The 19,822-nt window shown below is 48.0% G+C and overlaps 9 protein-coding genes across 9 annotated transcripts; 6 read left to right on the top strand and 3 right to left on the bottom strand.

The window, feature by feature from the left end:
- Positions 1 to 906: 906 nt before the first annotated feature.
- Positions 907 to 2,886, top strand: N7517_006654 (uncharacterized protein; the record flags this gene model as incomplete). Its single annotated transcript, XM_056724384.1, is given in 4 exon segments — positions 907 to 1,178; positions 1,233 to 1,542; positions 1,553 to 1,898; positions 1,961 to 2,886. 4 exon segments carry the CDS (start codon positions 907 to 909, stop codon positions 2,884 to 2,886), a joined length of 1,854 nt encoding a protein of 617 aa, XP_056580634.1.
- Positions 2,887 to 4,170: 1,284 nt separating this feature from the next.
- Positions 4,171 to 4,462, top strand: N7517_006653 (uncharacterized protein; the record flags this gene model as incomplete). The annotated part of the gene is made up of 2 exons (XM_056724383.1): positions 4,171 to 4,285; positions 4,371 to 4,462. The coding sequence occupies 2 exons, from the start codon at positions 4,171 to 4,173 to the stop codon at positions 4,460 to 4,462; spliced, it is 207 nt and encodes a 68-aa protein (XP_056580633.1).
- Positions 4,463 to 5,006: 544 nt separating this feature from the next.
- Positions 5,007 to 5,213, bottom strand: N7517_006652 (uncharacterized protein; the record flags this gene model as incomplete). The annotated part of the gene is made up of 1 exon (XM_056724382.1): positions 5,007 to 5,213. The coding sequence occupies one exon, from the start codon at positions 5,211 to 5,213 to the stop codon at positions 5,007 to 5,009; it is 207 nt and encodes a 68-aa protein (XP_056580632.1).
- A 3,032-nt stretch (positions 5,214 to 8,245) lies between these two features.
- On the top strand, positions 8,246 to 10,250 carry N7517_006651 (NupC/NupG family nucleoside CNT transporter; the record flags this gene model as incomplete). Its single annotated transcript, XM_056724381.1, has 3 exons — positions 8,246 to 8,565; positions 8,651 to 9,917; positions 9,969 to 10,250. The coding sequence occupies 3 exons, from the start codon at positions 8,246 to 8,248 to the stop codon at positions 10,248 to 10,250; spliced, it is 1,869 nt and encodes a 622-aa protein (XP_056580631.1).
- A 689-nt stretch (positions 10,251 to 10,939) lies between these two features.
- On the bottom strand, positions 10,940 to 11,600 carry N7517_006650 (putative ubiquitin conjugating enzyme (UbcK); the record flags this gene model as incomplete). Its single annotated transcript, XM_056724380.1, has 3 exons — positions 10,940 to 11,042; positions 11,093 to 11,425; positions 11,494 to 11,600. The coding sequence occupies 3 exons, from the start codon at positions 11,598 to 11,600 to the stop codon at positions 10,940 to 10,942; spliced, it is 543 nt and encodes a 180-aa protein (XP_056580630.1).
- Positions 11,601 to 12,348: 748 nt separating this feature from the next.
- On the top strand, positions 12,349 to 14,005 carry N7517_006649 (uncharacterized protein; the record flags this gene model as incomplete). Its single annotated transcript, XM_056724379.1, has 2 exons — positions 12,349 to 12,434; positions 12,493 to 14,005. The coding sequence occupies 2 exons, from the start codon at positions 12,349 to 12,351 to the stop codon at positions 14,003 to 14,005; spliced, it is 1,599 nt and encodes a 532-aa protein (XP_056580629.1).
- Positions 14,006 to 14,597: 592 nt separating this feature from the next.
- On the top strand, positions 14,598 to 16,665 carry N7517_006648 (uncharacterized protein; the record flags this gene model as incomplete). The annotated part of the gene is made up of 2 exons (XM_056724378.1): positions 14,598 to 14,640; positions 14,705 to 16,665. The coding sequence occupies 2 exons, from the start codon at positions 14,598 to 14,600 to the stop codon at positions 16,663 to 16,665; spliced, it is 2,004 nt and encodes a 667-aa protein (XP_056580628.1).
- Positions 16,666 to 17,054: 389 nt separating this feature from the next.
- N7517_006647 (3,4-dihydroxy-2-butanone-4-phosphate synthase RIB3) lies at positions 17,055 to 18,004 on the top strand (the record flags this gene model as incomplete). Its single annotated transcript, XM_056724377.1, has 3 exons — positions 17,055 to 17,118; positions 17,222 to 17,339; positions 17,488 to 18,004. 3 exons carry the CDS (start codon positions 17,055 to 17,057, stop codon positions 18,002 to 18,004), a joined length of 699 nt encoding a protein of 232 aa, XP_056580627.1.
- Positions 18,005 to 18,588: 584 nt separating this feature from the next.
- Positions 18,589 to 19,470, bottom strand: N7517_006646 (transcription factor TFIIE subunit TFA2; the record flags this gene model as incomplete). Its single annotated transcript, XM_056724376.1, has 1 exon — positions 18,589 to 19,470. The coding sequence occupies one exon, from the start codon at positions 19,468 to 19,470 to the stop codon at positions 18,589 to 18,591; it is 882 nt and encodes a 293-aa protein (XP_056580626.1).
- Between the last annotated feature and the right edge of the window lie 352 nt (positions 19,471 to 19,822).

Raw genomic sequence — 19,822 nt, 5'->3', positions numbered from 1 at the left:
ATGTCGACGGTTCAGTATCGTTGCGAAGTCAATCTTCTACTTTATAGAGTGCGTATAAAGGACAGACACTCGCAACACCCCAAGGGGTTTTAAGGTGGAGGCAACGAGGCCAAGGGATGATCCCAAGATATCGCCGACGCGTTAAGTTATGCCACGAGGCTTGAACTGATTCTCTCATTTGGCGAGACTTGACAAGATGTTCCCGTATCTATATCGTACATATCGTGTAGAATTGACTCGATAGCCAGATGGTTGAATTGTCTCCACAATTCGGCCTTGCTACGAATGCCTTGTATCACGCTGATCCAAGACATGGATCAAATAGATTTGATTACGCGTTTATTTTATCAGGAAAGAAGATATCAATCAGTATCACCAATAAAAAGTAATCAAATCCGAAAGCTTGGCAAATCTGATAACTTTCCAGGATTTTTGCGCGTTTTCCGGTTGATGGAGCCAAGGGTCCATAATAAATTTCCAAGCAGCCACGCAAAGCTTGGACTGACGTCGAAGCGAGTGATTCCGATGGGGCCCCAATAAAAAGTAACTGGACACGGTAAGGATCTCTAAGCCACTGGCGATCTGATTAGATCTTTGTCGCCGGCCGACGCCGGGTTGTCCTGGCCCCAGTGGAGTTAGGGTCCACAGGTTGAACGAATATGTTTGGACTACATTATATTTATACCACGTATGTTGTAACACTTTTGATATAGGAGGAAAGGATTTTCGTTTTGACCCGCAGATGAGCGTTCAAAACACTGTTGGTCAATGTGCCGACCTCGCTGTTTTATGTGGGAATTCCGTGTCTTTTGTCTTATATTTTACTTGCCTTTCCCTCGCGGGGTCAAAATAACATTCGAACTTTCAACTTGTTTGAGTTTTGGAATTTTGTGTTTCCCCATTGTCATGACGCTCCGTCCATTGATACAAAGGGCCCGGTCGGTCTTTCATCGAATGAAAGTTGACAATGATGAGGCAAGTTCTTCGGTCGACGTGGACAGAAACACAGTAGAGCCAGAGAAGTCAGATGGGCAAATAATCCATCCTGAAGAGGCACTTCCAAACAATGGTGCCGAGCTGCCCGGTGTGCCCTATGAAGAACTTCAGCATGGTATCCAGGAGGTTGAGGCTGTGGCTCAGACCTGGTCCAGAGCGTCCTTGATCTTTGTTTTCATCAAGTAAGTCAATTCATTTCTTTCTTCTGTACTCTTGCTAATCTTATGCTTCAATAGTATGTGGTTCCTTTACTTTACCTATGCCTGGATATCATCGGTTGATGGTAGCTTGAGCACTTATGTCGCTAGCTCTTTCCAGCAACACTCCTTATCTGGTCTTCCTACCGCTATTGCAGATGCTTTCTCCGCTGCTGTCTTCCTTCCAGTGGCCAAAATGATGGACACTTGGGGTCGAGCTGAAGGCTTCCTGGTAATGTCGATTTGCGCCACCGTAGGCCTCATTCTTATGGCCTCTTGCAATAGTTTCCCACTCTACTGCGCCGCAAATGTAAGGGAACACCCACAGACTATCAAGCAGATTCTAATGGTAAATTCAGGTGTTTTACTATATTGGCTTCGGAGGCATGCAATTCGCTGTGGATGTCATCACCGCCGATCTCTCGCAGTTGAAAAACCGAGCTCTTGCATATGCCTTCACGTCTTCTCCATATATTATTACGGCCTTTGCTGGACCAAAGGTGGCGGGTCTATTCTACGCCAATACTGGCTGGAGATGGGCCTATGGTACTTTTGCGATCATATTCCCTATCGTGGCTGCTCCATTGTTCTTCGTCCTAAAGTTCAACCTGACAAAAGCCAAAAAGGGGAATGCTGTAGTTATCAGAGAGAACAGCGGGCGATCTTTCCTTCAAAGCGTCTGGTTTTGGACTCTCGAGTTTGATTGTGAGTATTCCAAACTGCCAATTGATTCTTCTACTGAAAATAGATACTAACATCTCATATAGTAATTGGAGTTTTCATCTTTACTACAGGACTTGTCCTATTTGAGCTTCCGTTTGACATTGCTAGCGAGGCTCCCAATGGCTGGGGCACAGATTATATCATTGCCATGATTGTGGTTGGATTCTCGATGCTCTTCTTCTTTGGCTTCTACGAGAGATATATCGCTCCTACCCCTTTGCTCCCTTACTCCTTCCTCACCAACCGAACCGTCGTCGGCGCATGTCTCTTGGATGCCACGTACCAGCTTTCAAACTATTGCTGGAACAACTACTTTTCGAACTTCCTTCAGGTGGTTAATGACCTCACCATTGCCGAAGCTGGGTATATCGTCAACACATTTGACGTGGTTTCTGGTGTACTTTTATTCTTTGTTGGATGGGCAATCCGAAAGACCGGTCGCTTTAAGTGGCTCCTTTACATTTCCGTTCCTCTATACATCTTTGCCCAGGGTTTGATGATCTACTTCCGTCGTCCCGGTCAGAATATCGGGTACCAGGTTATGTGTCAAATCTTCATTTCCATTGCTGGATCAATCTTCATCATTGTGCAGCAGCTCGCTATTCTCGCTGCCGTTGATCACCAGCATGTCGCTACAGCCCTTGCCTTGCTCAATGTGGTCGGTACCATCGGAGATTCCGCAGGTCTTACAATCTCTATGGCAATCTGGAACAACACATACAAGAAGGCCCTCACGCGGTACCTGCCTGACTTGACAAACCTGGAGATGATTTATGAAGATCTCGAGACACAGTTGAAGTACGCTCCCGGTACGCCGATGAGAGAGGGCATCCAGAAAGCATATGGCTACACACAAGTTAGGATGCTTTCTGCTGGCTTGGGTGTGATGGTTCTGGCATTTGCGTGGACTATCATGATCAAGAACATCAACCTGAAGAAGGTTGCCCAGGTCAAGGGTATGGTGTTTTAAGGGATCAATGTGGAACTCAAGAAGGTTCATTGTGACACCCGTCCACCATCTGGTTTTGTGCTTTGTTTATCTGCATGTAAATACTTTGTTTCATTTGTCGCTTGGCTTTAAGATGCTCCACTTTTGTCTATACCCGTTAGATCTGCTTTTTCTTGAAATTGAAACCCGTGAAAATTATTTATACACAATGCTACTGCTGTAGACTCTTAGCCAGCCGGATAGAGTGTCGAGACTGTACTCCATACCCCCTCCAAGTTTAGACTGCATCTATTTACCGGCATAGTAGGATCAGTTCCCTTCTGCTTAACCCGGCCTATTACGTATTGACTGTTCGAATCCACACTCTTAGCGCTGACCTCGTATTGGATTAATAGTAGCCTTGAGCGGCGTCTCAATCAATAAACTCATGAGCTTTCGTAGATTGATTCACTAAAGATTTCCCTTTAAATAAGTTACTATAGACTCCCAAACTCAGACCAATCATCAGGATTGTAAATCTCGGCACAAGAGGTGGAATGAAATAAATCACCTTGTGGAATAATTTCACAGTTTTAGGCTAGGGAAGATCCGAGGCTAAACCTAAAGCTGAATGTAGTCGAAAATTCTACCAGCCACAGATAGAGCTGGAATATACAACCATATCTGTGTACTGCCCAAGAATTACACAGCCTCCGTGTGGCATACTGAGAGAAATGTATAACAACACAGCGAGAAGTACTAAGTGAATACTCATAGAGAGACGAAAATACAGAGAAGTACACTATTAGGTATCTATGCATATCTGCTCCGGGAATGTGGAGAGGAAACCAAGGTGACAGAACCCTTGTATAAATAGAATTGTTGCCAGGACGGTTCCTCAAACCGCCTCGGCCAATCTATCAACAACCTGGCCACAAAAATCTCTCATTCTCGGATGACACTCCGCCAGTAACCGTTCTTTCCTACCGAGTAGCATGCTTAGCTTCGCTGTATACCTGGCCTTGGAACCAATCGAACGAATCTGCACAAATTGAAGGATTTCGCTGACTTCGTGCCATTGGTGGCCCGCAACGGAACGAGGGAATAACTGGGGCCCATAAGCTTGGCGTAAGATCAGATAACTCGAACAGCCCCATTGAGGTCTCAAAATGAAGATCCGATCTCGGATCTATGGCCTGCTACTTGGGGGCCGAAAAGTTAGATCAAAAGATATAAATAGGGCCTCAATCCCTCTCAATGCATCTCAATTACCATCTCTCCTTCTCCAGCTCGTTTGAAACATTGAAAATCATAACCAAAATCACCATGAAGTTCTTCAACGTTGTCCTTGTGGCTACTCTTGCTGTGTTCGCCAATGCTGCTGCTGTGCCCAACCCCGAAGCTGCTTTGACCAACCCTCTTGAAAAGCGCTGCAAATCAAGTATGTTCTTATCATGATCGTGATAGCTCCGCTAGACCCCTTCGGGGTGTTAGAAATACAAAGCTAAACCTATATGTGATACAAGCTCGCAGTCTTTGCACGCTCTCTAGTCAGTGCTGCAACGGTGCGTGTGTCGGTGGTACTACTATCAACAAGTTCGTCAAGTACTGCAATTGAGAACCTTTGGCTATTTGATATGGTATGCTTTGGTGTGTCGGTGTGTCCACCCAATAATATATATTGATACTGACCATAGATTGTCATGTACAGTTGCCGCGGGGGTTATATATTTTAGCTTGTAGGGCTCTCGGGGGCGCAAGTGCAAGATAGAAAACATGCACTATTCAATTGAATGAACATATTCAGAGCTCTAGATACACCCAATGCGTACTTAATTAGATGTGCTGAGAATAATCATCTGATCTCACTGAGGTCTGTTTGCTACCACTACTTCAGATATTTTTCAAGTTTGCTTTCTTCATGGTCTTCTTCCTTTAGACATCCACCCACAGATGGCATTATCCTGACCTGCCTTTCCTAGTACATCTCTTCATACTGTGAGCACCTTGCTTGCAGTCTGTTTCTTTTATCTAACAGAATGTATTGAAAGCTTATTTGCGGCGAAGTGTCACGCTGTGACATCTTCGATCCTCGATCCCCGGGGGCCGTCACCTTGTCAGTCAGACCCATCTGTGTTCATGTTTAAGCTCCGCTGACGACTTCAATAGTTATCAAACTCCTTATCCTCCTGGAATGTGTTTTCACGCTGAACTTGCTGGATTCCACGATCATAGCACCGCGCGATTCTCTGCACAAAGCGAGATTTGCATTCAAGATACGGGCATTTCAAATACTGCCGCCACATCCTTCCTCTATCACCTGCAATCACTAGGCCTGGGCACTCGACTGTGCCTGTTTCAGCTGCCATCGTGACGACAACTACCGAAGAAAACCCGATTGTCGACTTTAAAGTCAGAGAGCACGATATGGACATGGCCAAATTGGGTCCCAAGCTACAGGGCTAGAGGGCATGGGAGATGCATATGTTCATGATGCTCGGATTCAACAATTCTATCTATGTGCAGTTGATTAAGGATGAGATCAAGATGCGTCCCGCTCCCGTTTACGAAGAACCATCTCAAGCCAGAGGTTTTTGAAGACCTGATGATACTGTCGTGTCTTTTGAGTTCCAATTTGGTGCTTGTCAGTCCGTGCGTGCTTCTGAAGCAAGTGTTTTAAAGAAAGATGTAGAAGCTTGATGGATCTGATTGACGACCTCATCAGTATGCTACAGCTAGACGTCAAGCTCGAGGATCGTGTGACATGCAAGCCTTTCGATATGGCGACTATGCAAGTTGGAAGTTTGAGGTTCACTTTCATCTTCACATTATTTCAATTGTATATTTCTTTCGCTTTTGTCTTTCTTTCATTTTCACCAATGTTTCATTTCTACCAGACACTTGAATGCCTTTCAATGCGTCTTCATTAATGCAAGGGTTTGATCTGCAGCTCCCAGCCACAGTTTGACAGGGTCAATCCGACAATCAACTCGTTTGATTTGATCACATAGTCATTCATCAGCTTATTTACCACTGAGCTCAGTCACACAGAATGCTCAATTACTTCTCATCTGGCCTTCAATATGGCAATCAACGTATGTCATACAATATCAGCCATGAATATTCCGATCAGGGGGACAACTTCGGCAACATGGATCCAAGAGCCTTTCCCCAACGATGTTCCCTGTTTTCTCTTGCCTATGCAAGGCATCGACTCTCAAAATACTCACAAAAAAGTTGTTCTAGGATTTGGCGAGCTGGATCCTGTCTCAGCTGGGGCGAAGTTGACCCTTACATGGGGTCTCGTTCTGTCTCAGTACACTGGGAACTATGATTGCGTTTTTGGTCTTGGTCTTGAATCGGAAATCACCAATCGTTCCGACACGCCATTCTAGTCTTGTGTTTACGACTATTAACTGCCCGGCTTTGTTAGTGTTATTAGTGGCTTTTTCGGGCTTTTACACAGGCGGCTAAGTAGTTTTTGGCGCTTATTGGGAATGATCATCTGACCTCTGTTTGGTCTGCTCCAGAAATCTCGTTTTCTTTCTAGACTAGACACCTGCAAGGGTAAGACTCATGCAGGGACTACTTTTTCCGTCTGCTTATTTCCTTGGAAGCAATACAGTATTTACCCCTAAGCCGTAGTAAAACCTATATTGTTGTCTGACATGAGCTAGCAGATCCCTGTAAGACCAATCAGTGAAGGGCATTGAGAGATATCGCCAAGACCAATCAGCAAAGCATATTGGCAGATACAGTCGAAGCCAATCAGGGTAGCGTATGAGAAAACATCGGCACATTCCGATCTTTGCTTATATTGCCAGATGTTCTTCCATTTCCCGTACGTAGTAGAAATCTCCTCAATGTAGCCAAAGACGAACTATACGAAAAAGAATCGGGAGGATGCGTTCCACGAGATCTTTCTGGTGGCGGGATTGTAGACTGTCAAGGGGCTAGCTGTATCGAAATGATCCTTCAGATGGCTTGTAGATATCAAAGATTCAAAGTAAGCATTGCAGCCACACATGGGTCGCTTTTAACACTCACCCGCTGCGAATGACTATCTTCATTCGCTCTTCTGTAGGCATAATCAGTAACTCCTTTTTTTTGGCATTGCATTCTGAGTGATTGGCTTGAGAGTTGCTCAGCCAATGCTTTCACTTATCAGTATCAATTTCCGGCAAACCCGGAAAAACTTTGAGATATATTGCGGTAGTGCCTGAGGCTCTAGTGCGGGGAGTTAGACTAGGTCTCCAAAGATAGTCGGCGTCGCCCGAGACTATATTTGCCCAGAGGTTATAGATATTTATGCCAGCAGCTGACCCACGGACATGCCATATTAGGTCTATGGTACATACCTTAGTTGGATCTGGGGTCATGTGATTACGTAACTGATATCGGCCGGCATGCAGGCCTTCCGAGAAAGGTCATAACCAACGAGCTGCTTTTTAATATATCGAAACCTTGGAGGATCTTGGAATTCCTTCTAGATCACAAGTTTTTTTTTTTTTTCATAGCCGAGATTATTGTCTTCTGATGCGCCTATCTTCTTAAAATGGACATATCATTACTGAGAGACAAACGTGTGTATCTCGGGCCTTCACTGCTTATCGTTTCGCACCCGTCTCCGGTTTTTTTTAACGCTAACTCAACACGTGCGCAAATTCAGATATCGATACTCTATAGAGTCGAGAACAACGCAGCTCACACACGTGTACGAAATACGGAGTATGCTCTGCTTAGGTTTTTGTGTTCAGCCTCCTCCCAAGCGCTTATCATGCTGGGGAAACTGGAGAGATTCTCAAATGATCCCAGCTAGCACGGAAAGACCTCGGGAGATTAAGCACACGACCCATTTTTGCTCCACACTTACCCGGTGCGGAGTGACTTTCCAGTGAGAGAAGGTTAGCTTAGACTACACCACCAATCAGTGGAGACGGCAAGGATTGCTGTGGCAAGAGAATGTTACTGTCTTATCAATTTTTGCCGTCGATGTGGTTACATGTGGCTGCAGCTGGCTCTAGCTTGGCTCTAGGCGAGACGGGACCTCCGCTGTACTCCGTCGGTCAACCCGTTCATTGGCATTTCGTGTAGCCAAACAGGACAAGAAGGGAAGACCTCCGATGCCTAGTGCATTCTAATCCTTGAACGTTCTTTATCTCCCCCGGAAAATGTAATATGCAAAATAAAAAAGGCCAGGATTCGAGAAACGCAAAAAAAGATTAATACTAAAAGGGAGATTCCTAATTAATTATCAATTCCCTGTGTTTATTATAAAGGTGCCAGTGTCCTCGCAGATCACCAAAACTCAGGCGGTCTGTGTTTCGTGGGATTTTTGAGTTTCATTGCAAATTGTAAATTTCATATACTTTCGTACCTTCCAGTCTGTGAGAAGTGGAATATGGATAAGACACAGGAGGTTGATCCTGCGGGATCGCAGGTTGTGCATCATCTAGATCCTGCATTGGATCCTGAGAATCAGCATCATCATTCTCATCATCATCATACTGCCTTTGCTGAGAAGGGACGTGAGGATGAAGTGGTCTACACCAAGGATACGCCATTCGAGAAAGGCCCTGAACCAACACCTCTCGAACAGAGCAGCAAGCACTCCGACGAAGAATCCGGCGAGAACTTCCCAGCCCAGCGCACCTGGTATCGCCGCGCGTTAAAAGTACGGAGACATGTGATCCATGCTGTGATTTGGCTTCTGTTTACCGGGTAAGTGAACTACTCTGGTTCTATGCACTTAAAGTGCTCTATACACACTATGGACTGAACTCGAGGCTTACACATACTCTTTTAGGTGGTGGATCGCTGGCCTGGTACTACACAGACATGATATCGGATGGCTCAAGCCATTCCTAATCTATCTTGCCATCACGCTGCGAATGATCTTCTTCTATGTTCCCATTACTATAGTCACAAAGCCCATGCACTGGGTCTGGGAGCATACTGCTACCCCTTTCGTACGCGTGATCCCCGAGAAGCTCAGAACACCCGCTGCCGCCGCACTATGCATCGGTGTGATTATTATCGGCGCATTTGCGTCTGAAGAGTCAACGGATAACACTCGCGCAAACCGTGCAGTCAGTCTGTTCGGAATGGTAGTCTGCATCTTCGGCCTATGGGCTACATCTAGAAACCGCAAGAAGATCATCTGGCACACGGTCATTGTCGGCATGTTGGCGCAATTCATTATTGCCCTATTCGTGCTCCGCACTACTGCAGGTTACGACATCTTCAACTTCGTTTCAGAAATCGCCCGTGATCTGCTTGGCTATGCCGGTGACGGAGTCAGCTTCTTGACCAGCGCAGACTTCCTCGCCTTTAATGACGGTTTCGCTCCAGGGAACTTCTTCCTCATCACCGTCTGCGCCGCCATCGTCTTCTTCGTCGCCTTCGTCCAGCTGTTGTACCACTGGAAGGTCCTGCAGTGGTTCATTGGAAAGTTCGCCGTCTTCTTCCACTGGAGCATGCGCGTTTCCGGTGCCGAAGCCGTCGTCGCTGCCGCATCCCCCTTCATCGGTCAGGGTGAATCAGCCATGCTGATCCGTCCCTTCATTGCTCACCTTACCATGGCCGAGCTGCACCAAATCATGTGCTCCGGCTTCGCCACCATCGCAGGAAGTGTCCTGATCGCCTATATCAGTATCGGTGTTAACCCACAGGCAATGGTCAGCGCCTGTGTCATGAGTATTCCTGCCTCACTAGCCGTCTCAAAGATGCGCTGGCCCGAAGAGGAAGAGACCCTCACTGCAGGCCGTGTCGTTGTTCCCGATGATGAGGAACACCGCGCCGCAAATTCCCTTCACGCCTTCACCAACGGAACCTGGCTCGGTCTGAAGATTGCCGCCATGATTACATCAACCCTCCTCTGTATCATCGCTCTCATCGGTCTCGTCAACGGTCTCCTCACCTGGTGGGGCCGATACCTGAACATCAACGACCCCCCACTGACCCTAGAGCTGATCGTCGGATACATCTGCTACCCTATTGCCTTCCTGCTCGGCGTCTCCCGTGACGGAGATCTGCTCTTGGTGGGCAAGCTGATTGGTACCAAGCTCGTTACCGTAAGTTCCCTATCTTCGTACCTCATATTTATCTCTTCTAACCAGCCACAGAATGAATTCGTCGCCTACGATGCCCTCCAACATAACCCCGAGTATGCAGTCCTCTCTGACCGCTCTCGCCTCATCGTTACATACGCGCTTTGTGGATTCGCCAATATCGGCTCCCTCGGTAACCAGATCGGTGTCCTGTCGCAGATCGCCCCTGGTCGGGCTAATGATGTGTCGCGTGTTGCTGTCAGCGCTATGATCACTGGAGCCATCAGTACCTTCACGAGTGCAACAGTTGCTGGCTTGTTGATCACCAACGAGAAGCAGTACTTCGCTGCTGCTTAATTCCCTGAATTCTAATATCAGCGGTGTGTTGGTTTCATAGGTTACTTGAGTATTTATTTATCGGGTTATCCAACCCTAGCCGCGTCGACTTCAAAATTATGATGACGGAATCGATTTTAATATGACATATTTTTGTTTCTTCACTTCGTCGAGGGCTGTACTGGGATATGGTCGTACAAGAATACTCGACTGCATGAATCGTCGGACTTTGTCCTTGATATCATGTAGGACTTACCACCTCTATACCCCTACGGAACTTGCTGAATTCTGCATAGACAAGGAAGTCTTCTATACATATGCGAAGGATACCAGACACGCGAGGACTGTCTAATACAATCTTGGAAGCAAAGTGTACAAGATCAAATTGATCTACAACGACACCGACAATGAATAGATCTACCGCCGCGGAGCAACGACCAGAAGAGATGAAAGGAGAAGGAACCGCCTAAGGATCTCAAGGGCAAGAGTTTCTCACGCCTGTACCTGAATGCGGAGACTCAGAGGTACTAGTAGTAACGATAGGAACAAAGATAGAAGAACGTGCATGACCAAGCAAACCAGAAACTCCCAGGCCCAAACCAGGCCCGTTATGCATTTACAGCACGATCCCAGCGTCCATAAGTGAACGACCGAGCCAACCGACGCCGATGCAGAATAAAAAAGAAAAAAAATACATCAAATCCAACGATCTATTCCTCGTCCAGGTCTTGGTGGCGTGCGAGAACATGGCGCTTGAATTCCGCCTGGTCCGAGTCCCAAAGCTCGGCGGCTTGGGCGTTCAGGGGGCTCGCACTGGGTCAATGTTAGCGCTGAAGGTATGGAGGATGTTGGCAGGTGCTTACTTGTTAGGTTCACCCAGCAAGCTTTGCAAGCTGAGCAACACACTCGAGACGTTGTAAACGGCGCTCCACTTGTCCTTGAGGATATCGAGACAGATACGGCCGGAGAAGTCGACGTTGGGGTGGTAAATTGGAGTCTTGAAGAGGACTGTTGGGGGCGAGTAGGGGTAGTTGTTGGGGAATGCGAAGGAGAGTTTCAGTGTGAGGCCCTCGTAGGGAGTCTCGGTCGGACCGGTGATGGTTGCTGTCCACGAGAGGAGATTGCCGTCTGCGTCTGGGAAGGCGGAGATACCGGGTGAAGGGGAGATCATGAGTTGCATAAGCTCAGCTTGCAGGCTGTACGGATGAAAGAAACCAGGTTAGCTATGTGTAATGTCGAGTAGCAAACGGGATCGTGGACGAACCGTTTGGTCACGCTCTGGGTGTCGCTTTTTTGACCGGAGGGGTTCAGCTTGTTGGCTTGCTGTGCCTCAGGTGCTGAGTTCTGCGTGTCTTCCATGCTGTAGTCCATTGTGGAGTGGAGGGTGAGGTGATCGAGGTTAAGAAATAGTAAGGTGAGGTCTGTGGGTTCCTGGAATGCTAGTAACAGTAGCACGAGGGTTTGGAATGACGCCGGATGCGTAACAAGGACCCACGGAGGACTTGAGGCAACGAATATTTTAAAAGGGATGAATTGGGAGAAGGTGAATTATTGAATGAAGTGAACACAAGAGAAAAAATAGAAGTTTTGTTTACTCGGCCTTTGAACACCCCGGGCAACGCGAGAACCCCGCTTAGGTGAATTTACGACCACTTCAGTGAAAGAAAATGTATTTCATATTCATCCTTGAAGATATGTATTGAAGCCTTATTTATCTAAATCCAAGAAGAATTACAATTCAAAATATAATTAAATCCTGGCAAAGTTAGTGCGATCATCGACAAATGAACTGCGGGTCTGCAGTTTCAAGGTATTAATAGCATATGTATAATAGAGTATAGGTTTGCATATTGAAGTATATAGAATAGTAGACATCCCCATAAAATGTAGTCAAGTTAGCCTCTGTTCTCGAGTTTGTGTGTCTTTATCAACAGACTACCCGATCAGGATAAAGTGGTCCGCGTCTTGTCCCGCGTTTCGCTACCCTTGCTTCGACGCGACATCGCAGCCTATCTTGTTTTCCACTCGTTATGTCTTTTTAATCTTAATTTGCTTCCTGTCTTTTCGTGTATCTCCCCGTTACATTCAATCGCACTCACTCCCTATCATTTCCCTCGAAATGCAGCATTCGCAGCTGGCCCCGCTCCCGAACGATGTGCCGTTTCGCATCGTGTCCAAGACCATCGGCCAAGGTGCCTATGCATGGTAAGAACAATATCCATCGTATGGAGGATCCATAGCTGACTCGGTTTGATCCATCTAGCATCAAAAAAGCCTGCCCGTTGGATTCTGATAATCCCGTCTTCGCCGTCAAGTACATCCACAAAGATTACGCCGCTCGACATGGGAAGATCAGCGCAAGACAATTACAACTAGAAGTCACGGTACACAGACACGTCTCGGGTCATGGGAATATTATCAGTTTCTATCAGACGGGCGAGGACGAGGTGTGGCGTTGGATCGCGATGGAGTTGGCCGAAGGCGGGGATCTTTTCGATAAGATCGAGGCCGACGAGGGTGTGGGCGAGGATGTGGCCCATGTCTATTTCTCGCAGCTTGTCAGTGCGGTGAGCTTTATGCACTCTAAGGGCGTCGGCCATCGCGATATCAAGCCCGAGAACATGCTTTTGACCGGCGACGGGAATCTCAAGATCGCGGATTTTGGTTTGGCGGCGCTGTTCGAATACAAGGGAACGCGGAAGCTCTCAACCACATTCTGTGGTAGTCCCCCATATATTGCACCCGAGGTAATTAGCAGCAGTACCCGAGGGCAGAACAAAGGTGCTGGGTATCATCCGGACCTAGTTGACATTTGGTCTTGTGGTATCGTGCTTTTCGTCCTGCTGGCTGGAAACACACCGTGGGACAGCCCGACAGACGATAGTTTCGAGTACCACGAATATGTTGCGACCAAGGCGCGGACTACCGATGAGCTCTGGAAGAAGTTACCACCCGCTACATTATCACTATTGCGTGGCATGTTGACCGTGAACCCTGAAAAGCGATTCTCGCTGGAGGATGTCCGAAGGCATCCTTGGTACACCCGTGCAAACAAATACCTCTCTACCGATGGCAGGTTGAGGGATCCAATTAATCTTGCCACTTCAATGTTTGAGTCCCTCCATATCGACTTCAGCCAAGATCCTCTTTCCCAATCGGGGAAGGGGTCGAGTCGCAGCTTTGACCCCATGGATATGGATGAAGGCGGTGCAAATGCAGGGTTCTCCTCGACTCAACCAGAGATGTTAGGCGGTGGCATGTTGATGGACTGGGACAGTCCACAAAATGGAGATGTCTTTTCTTCAACCCAGCCCTTTGGGAAGAAGTTTGCATCTCAGGATGCAGCGATGGCGGGCCATCTCGAGGATGAGCCTTCTATGTCACAGTTCTCACAGCAGCCTTCGGTGCCTGTGAGTCGAACTCAAAACGCACAAAGATTCCAGGATATTATCCCCTCGCGTTCAATGACACGTTTTTATTCTGCATGGGAGCTCAAGCTTCTCGTGCCTCTCATATGCGAGGCCTTTCACCGACTGGGGGTTCCGGTTCCGACTGTCCCTGCTATTGGCGCTGGAGATACTTCTGCCATGATTCGGGTGATTGCCAAGGATGGTAGGATGTGTCCGCTCCAAGGTAAAGTGCTCATTGAATGTGTCTCCGAGGGTTTGTTTGAAGTAGAATTCGTCAAAATCAAAGGTGATCCGCTTGAATGGCGACGTTTCTTCAAAAAGGTGGCGATACTCTGCAAAGATGCCCTCTTCAGACCGGATGAGTAGAGCTGCCTCTATGGATTGCCATCTGTTTCTTTTTTACGCTTATGTTTGCCTGCATAATTTTTCAAATGTACGAGTCATGACTGATTGATGGTGGGGGAAATTGGGCCGGACTGGAGTTTGGCTGTGGGAAAAAAAATACCTCATATCATTCAAATTTCTATTTCTATTTTTAACATGCATATAGATTCATAGATGGTTCTATATCTTCACTATGTGTTTTTCCCTTCAGTGTGTAAAATGTACTTTTTCATATGGATAACATGTGATATCAAATATTGAAGTACCTGTAATCCAAACGGTTAAAATATGTATTTTTAGTTTCTTATAGAAGATATCAGAATGTTCTCCAGAGTTGGTGGATCCCCGGAAAAGTCTCCCGAACCTGTTTTTCGTCACAAACCCATCACTGTAAATAGTTATAGCCTCAACCCATTTGTCTAGACCCTTATGTACCTGTACCCTTATGCATCCACGTGACGGTCTGGAGCGCAGATCGCGGGGAAAAGCCGATAAAAAAAAGAGTCTAGATTTTTGGTAAGAAAGAGTCCCCCGTTGACTTCCTCTCAAACTGCCATGCGGTTGATCCTTCTCCATGGATAAGCTGCCGGTAGAGATTCTGTCCAAAATCATCGACCGTAAGCTCCCCGAGCCTTCCAAAGTTCCCCGCACTGTCTCGACCGAGAACTGATAAAGCGATAGACCTCGCTCCACGAGAAAAGGTCCAACTTCAATGCATTTCAAAAAAGTTCTTTGAGATCGCCCGTGATAACAATCAATGGAAATTGCACTGCTATGATCGGTCATGGGCTGCTCGGCAGGCTGCCCGCTCCGCTGCCAGGCCCTCGGAGAGTGTTATCGCGGACGCGACTGTTTCATTGACGACCCTAGGACAGGAATCGCTGCGCGATATCATTCAACCTTCTGCCCCGCCGGTGAACGGGGATTCTGATGATACCCAGGGACTATCTGCGAGTGAGAGGGCGAGGGCAGCAGCGGAATGGGACTCGTCGGCTGAGGGGGAGCATGTGGATTGGTATTCGGAATATATTGCTCGCCACGGCCCCATATCTTTATCATGGGTTGAACGGCCCTCGGTCCGTAAGGGTGAAGGGAAACGAGGGCATTCCTATGAGGTCAAAGGTATGGGGCTGCTCAAAGACTGGAGTTCAGCTAGGCAGAACAAGATTGTTGCCCCGCTTGAAGATGGCAGCGTCTGCATCTGGGATCTAAATCACTCTCACTCAGCTGACTCCCAAGCAAATAAAGGCAGGATCCTGGGGGTCAGTGAGCCCGGCATTCTCATGACCAATCTGTCTGGTCGTCGGGATCATTCCCCCTCCAAGTCTTCATTGGAGTTTATAAATCTGGGCGAGGGAGTAAGCGTGGATTCTCTGCGACAAAGGGCTTACCTGGCAGTTGGGAATGTCCTTAATGAAGTTGACCTGGAGACACTAAAAGTGATCTCGCAGCAGCGGTATCCCTGGTCGATTTTCGCCCTGTCCCAAGAGACAGATTACTCTGTGCCCTTGACACTAGCCACTACGCTCAGTCTGCAGATCTATGATTCCAGACTGTCAGCTGTCGAGGAAGAAGAGGCAATCAGCTCGCGATGCGAGCAGGTGGCTAGCCCATATGCCCCCGAGCTGGGCATCTTTTCCCACTCTGATTCGCCCTTGTTCCAGCTCCAATCTAATGGACAGCCACCTACTCGTATTCGCAGTCCGGGGCCCTCAGATACAGGAGCCAACTACGCGCCACTCTTTCAACCTGGCCCTCTTTCCATCCTGCACCCGCCAGCTCCTCATGTGAATACAATTCTTCTTGCAGGGCGCTTCCCCAGCATCTTGTGCTATGACCGCCGCTGCTTCCCTCGGCTACAGACCACAGTTCATTCCGGCGGCCGACTATGTGGTCTTGCCTCAGTACCAGCGCCTCGATTCCCCGTCTTCTCAGACTCCACTTACCCCGAGTCACATTCCGTTGTGGCATGCGGAGACTATAACGGACGAGGCTCGCTGGAACTCTATAATCTCAAATCAGCACCCGAAGAAGACCACAGCCCCTCGAACATGACATCCAATCTCAACCCAGAATACAAGAACCGCCAAAGTGCCGCGAGTTCTAAATTACTTTCCGTGGGGTCGCACGGAAATCGCATCGTCTTTTCCGACGCTGAGGGGAATATCAAGTGGACCGAGCGAAATGGTCGCTCAGAAGTCCGACGGTGGAATATAAATACCGACAAGCCTCAGATCTCATTCGGTCGTCGCAACCGACAGCCAACCCCGCAGACAGAAGAAGACCAGCAGCCGCGCGGGCTCTGGCCTTCCCAATCACCGGGCAACAACGAGGTAGCTCGCAAGATTCTCCCCACTGGTGGGAATCTCACTGGGGATGAGCTCCTTATCTGGACTGGAGAGCGTATTGGTCGTCTCAAGTTCTCTATTCCTGCGAATTATGAGATGGAGGTTGATGAAGAAGTTGGTGACGATGATGATGTGTTTATGCATGCGGAGGTCGATGAAGCTACACGCGAAGAGATGCGGCATAGACGACGTGATGATTGGGAGAGAGAGCAGAGGTATGGGGATTACATGCGCCGCGCGCTTGAGAGACAGGCGGATGAGGTCCGCTGGATGGGCAGTCAAGGGCTTGGCTGATATAGTTTCTTCATATCTATTGCATCTGAATACCTAGTGTCAGAAACATGACTATCCATACCTATAATTGAGCAGAAATCTATAACCATTTGGAAAGACGGAATTAACAAAATTCCTAGACCTCGGAGCGAATATTCTCCCTTCTGGGCTCCCGAGGCTTAGCAATCGCCGGGTCCGCAATTCGGCTCCCCCGCGCCGACATCACGAGCATTTCTAATGTTCTCGTCAGCCAGTGACTCAGTCTCTCTTCTTCTTTGGTTCTAAGACTCGAATATTCTTTCTCTTGATTAATTGTTCATTTTCCTCCCAGTCACATCTCCTGCAACCCCGTTGCACTTTAAACTACTCGTCCTCGAAATTCCGCAGTGAGGGGCAAAAAAGAAACCAAAATGCCTTCACCCACAGAAATCGCACACCAATTTGACTCAATTGAGGACTCAATTGCAGCATTTAGTAAGTGATCTTCTCATACAGAAAATCGACTTCACCACCACAAGCATCGAGCTGCTCGCGGCGCCTGCCGACCCGACAAACGACTGACGAAGACCTACAATAGAGAATGGCGAATTCATCATTGTCCTCGATTCGCAAGACCGCGAAAACGAAGGCGATCTAATCATCGCCGCTGAGTCCGTCACAGCCGCCCAAATGGCCTTCCTGGTGCGCTATACGAGGTAAGAGCGCCACCCAAGACAGCGATGGGGAACGACTGCACAACTCCCGAGTCCCCGTCCTCCCTCCCCGCAATAGCACACCCACAAATACAAATGCGCCAATCCCAATCATATATCAGAAAACATTGCTAACAATCCCAAAACACAGCGGTTTAATATGCGCCCCCATCACCCCGGACCTCGCCACCCGTCTCGCGCTCCCACAAATGGTAGTCGAAAACGCCGACCCAAAGTGCACGGCGTACACAGTCACAATCGACTCCAGCGACGACTCTGTGACAACAGGAATATCCGCCGAGGACCGCGCCCTGACATGTCGCACGCTTGCCTCGCCGACAGCACAAATCGACTCCTTCCGCCGACCAGGCCATATCATCCCTCTGCAAGCGCGTCCTGGTGGCGTGCGCGAGCGAACGGGCCATACCGAGGCTGCTGTGGATTTCTGTAAGCTTGCCGGCAAGGCGCCTGCTGGTGTTATTGCCGAACTTGTTGAGGACGGGGAGGTTGTTGAGGGTGTTGCAGAAATTGGGGGAAATAATGGTATGATGCGTCGGGATGGGTGTTTGCGATTTGGAAAGAAGTGGGGTATTAAGGTGTGCACTATTGAGGATTTGGTGCTGTATTTGGATCGTGTTGAGGGTGGTGCTGCGAATGGGAAGCATTGAGTGGGATTGGGTTTGATTTGGGGATATGTTTGATTTGGGTTATGTGCTTTGGGTGCCTTGTACATCACTACGCCTTCTCTTGGATACCTTTTTTAGATGAATTGATGCATATGGATAGACTTGTGGCTTCGGTGGTGGGAGTATGAGTGTAGAGACTGGTGGACTGACTAGAGGAATATTAGGATATCAAAGGTTACACATAGAAAAGTCATATGCACATTTGATGCTTTCTCCTGTGTCTAGATTACCTATAAAATTGAATAGGATAAAAGAATATCCATGAGAGTACGAAAAAGACACCATAAGGCCGCATAAGCGCCTGCCCATTCTATGTAGATATGAGTAGTAGGGTTGTAAGGAATCGATTGACTTGTTTATTTGGGTATCTATCATTTTCTGCGTGTAGTGTACAAATGTCAATGCTGTCGAAGCAACTGTAAAAATCATGAATGAGCTTCCATGCGACAATGGGGCCGCATGCATTTTTCCGAAAACGCTAAAGCAATGCAAAGCAATGAGTATATCAAAGCAACTTCTGGTGTGGCAACGAAACGAGAGCCTCGCGGCATCCCTAGACAACTCCCTTACCGTTTGAGATGCGAGTAGTCCCTGAGAATGCCCGTCATATGAGTGTTGGTAGTCTTACCACTTCGGCGTGGCTTCTTGGACTTTTTAGACGGCGCAATGACCCGGGGACCGAGCACCTTGTTCTTGTTGGTGGGTGTGATGCCGAACTTGTCCAATTCTTCCTTCACTACATTCACATCGGGGACTTTGATCTTCTCCCAAATCTGTTTGAACTCATCGTCGAAGTGTTCAATTAGGGACGGATCGTTAGGCCACACCATCTTGGGATGGTCATCCTTCTTGTTTCGAGTCACAAGCAGTTTTCCCTCCTTCTCCATCTGGTTGATTTCCTCTTCGACGGTGGGCCAGCCCTCCCGCAGTTCGCGAACACTCATACCCGCCGCAGTCTTTTGGGCTTGGAGGTATTTCAGGAGTTGCTCCGAGTTGCGGATGTTGTGAGGTGGTCGGAACCTGAATGTGCCCTCGCCGTTCGCACCGCTCGGGTCGAACTCAACCTTCTCGTGGATCTGCAGAATTCTCCGAAGAGCCTGCACATATCCTTGATCATGTGCGCGGTGCTGGAGAGAGAGGTACGAGATGATATCCGAGAACTTGAGCGGCACATTCTTGTTCTTCATGTGCTCGATCGCAAAGAGCACTTGTGTCATGATATCCTTGCCTGTGCCTGTGTTGGCCGGCTGGGAGTAGACAATATCCGGGTCATGGCGCTTCTTTTTGATCTCGGTGGTGGATGACGGGGTCGGTGCGGACGAAGGGACTTGAGAACTGTTGGCAGAGACTGGTTGGTTACTGACCACACGTCGCTGTGTGGGCATGCGGTTTGCGGACTCCACGACACTAGCGTTGAAGCTTTTGAGCTGATTCTGAAGGTACGACATGGTTGCGACGAAGGATCGGGGATCGCTGAGACTCAAGAGAAGAATGGAACGGAGGTGAGATGGTAGTCACTCGGTTTGAGGCAGATGGAGCTGGAGGGTTTAAATGGCACTTGACATAGGTACCGGGAGTATTGTCTAAAAGAAAACAAAGCAATACACCTAAAAAAGGTTGTGTATGGAATGAGGACAGCCTAGTCAAGCAGTTAAGCTTCGAGGAGAGTACCTATTAAAAGATTGAAGGCCAGACAAAGAATGTCACGTGCCACAGCTCAGCAACCCCAAAGCGCGGAAATGGATCTGGGACGCCCTTGAAGTCACCTCACCACTATTTCTTCCAATTACCATTTCGCTC

This window comes from Penicillium concentricum (assembly GCF_028827145.1).
Source record: "Penicillium concentricum strain IBT 3081 chromosome Unknown utg000002l_segment0_segment0, whole genome shotgun sequence".
In the NCBI taxonomy this organism is placed as follows: domain Eukaryota; kingdom Fungi; phylum Ascomycota; class Eurotiomycetes; order Eurotiales; family Aspergillaceae; genus Penicillium; species Penicillium concentricum.
Note: the sequence above shows the minus strand (reverse complement) of the source record. Positions and strands in the feature narration are given on the sequence as shown.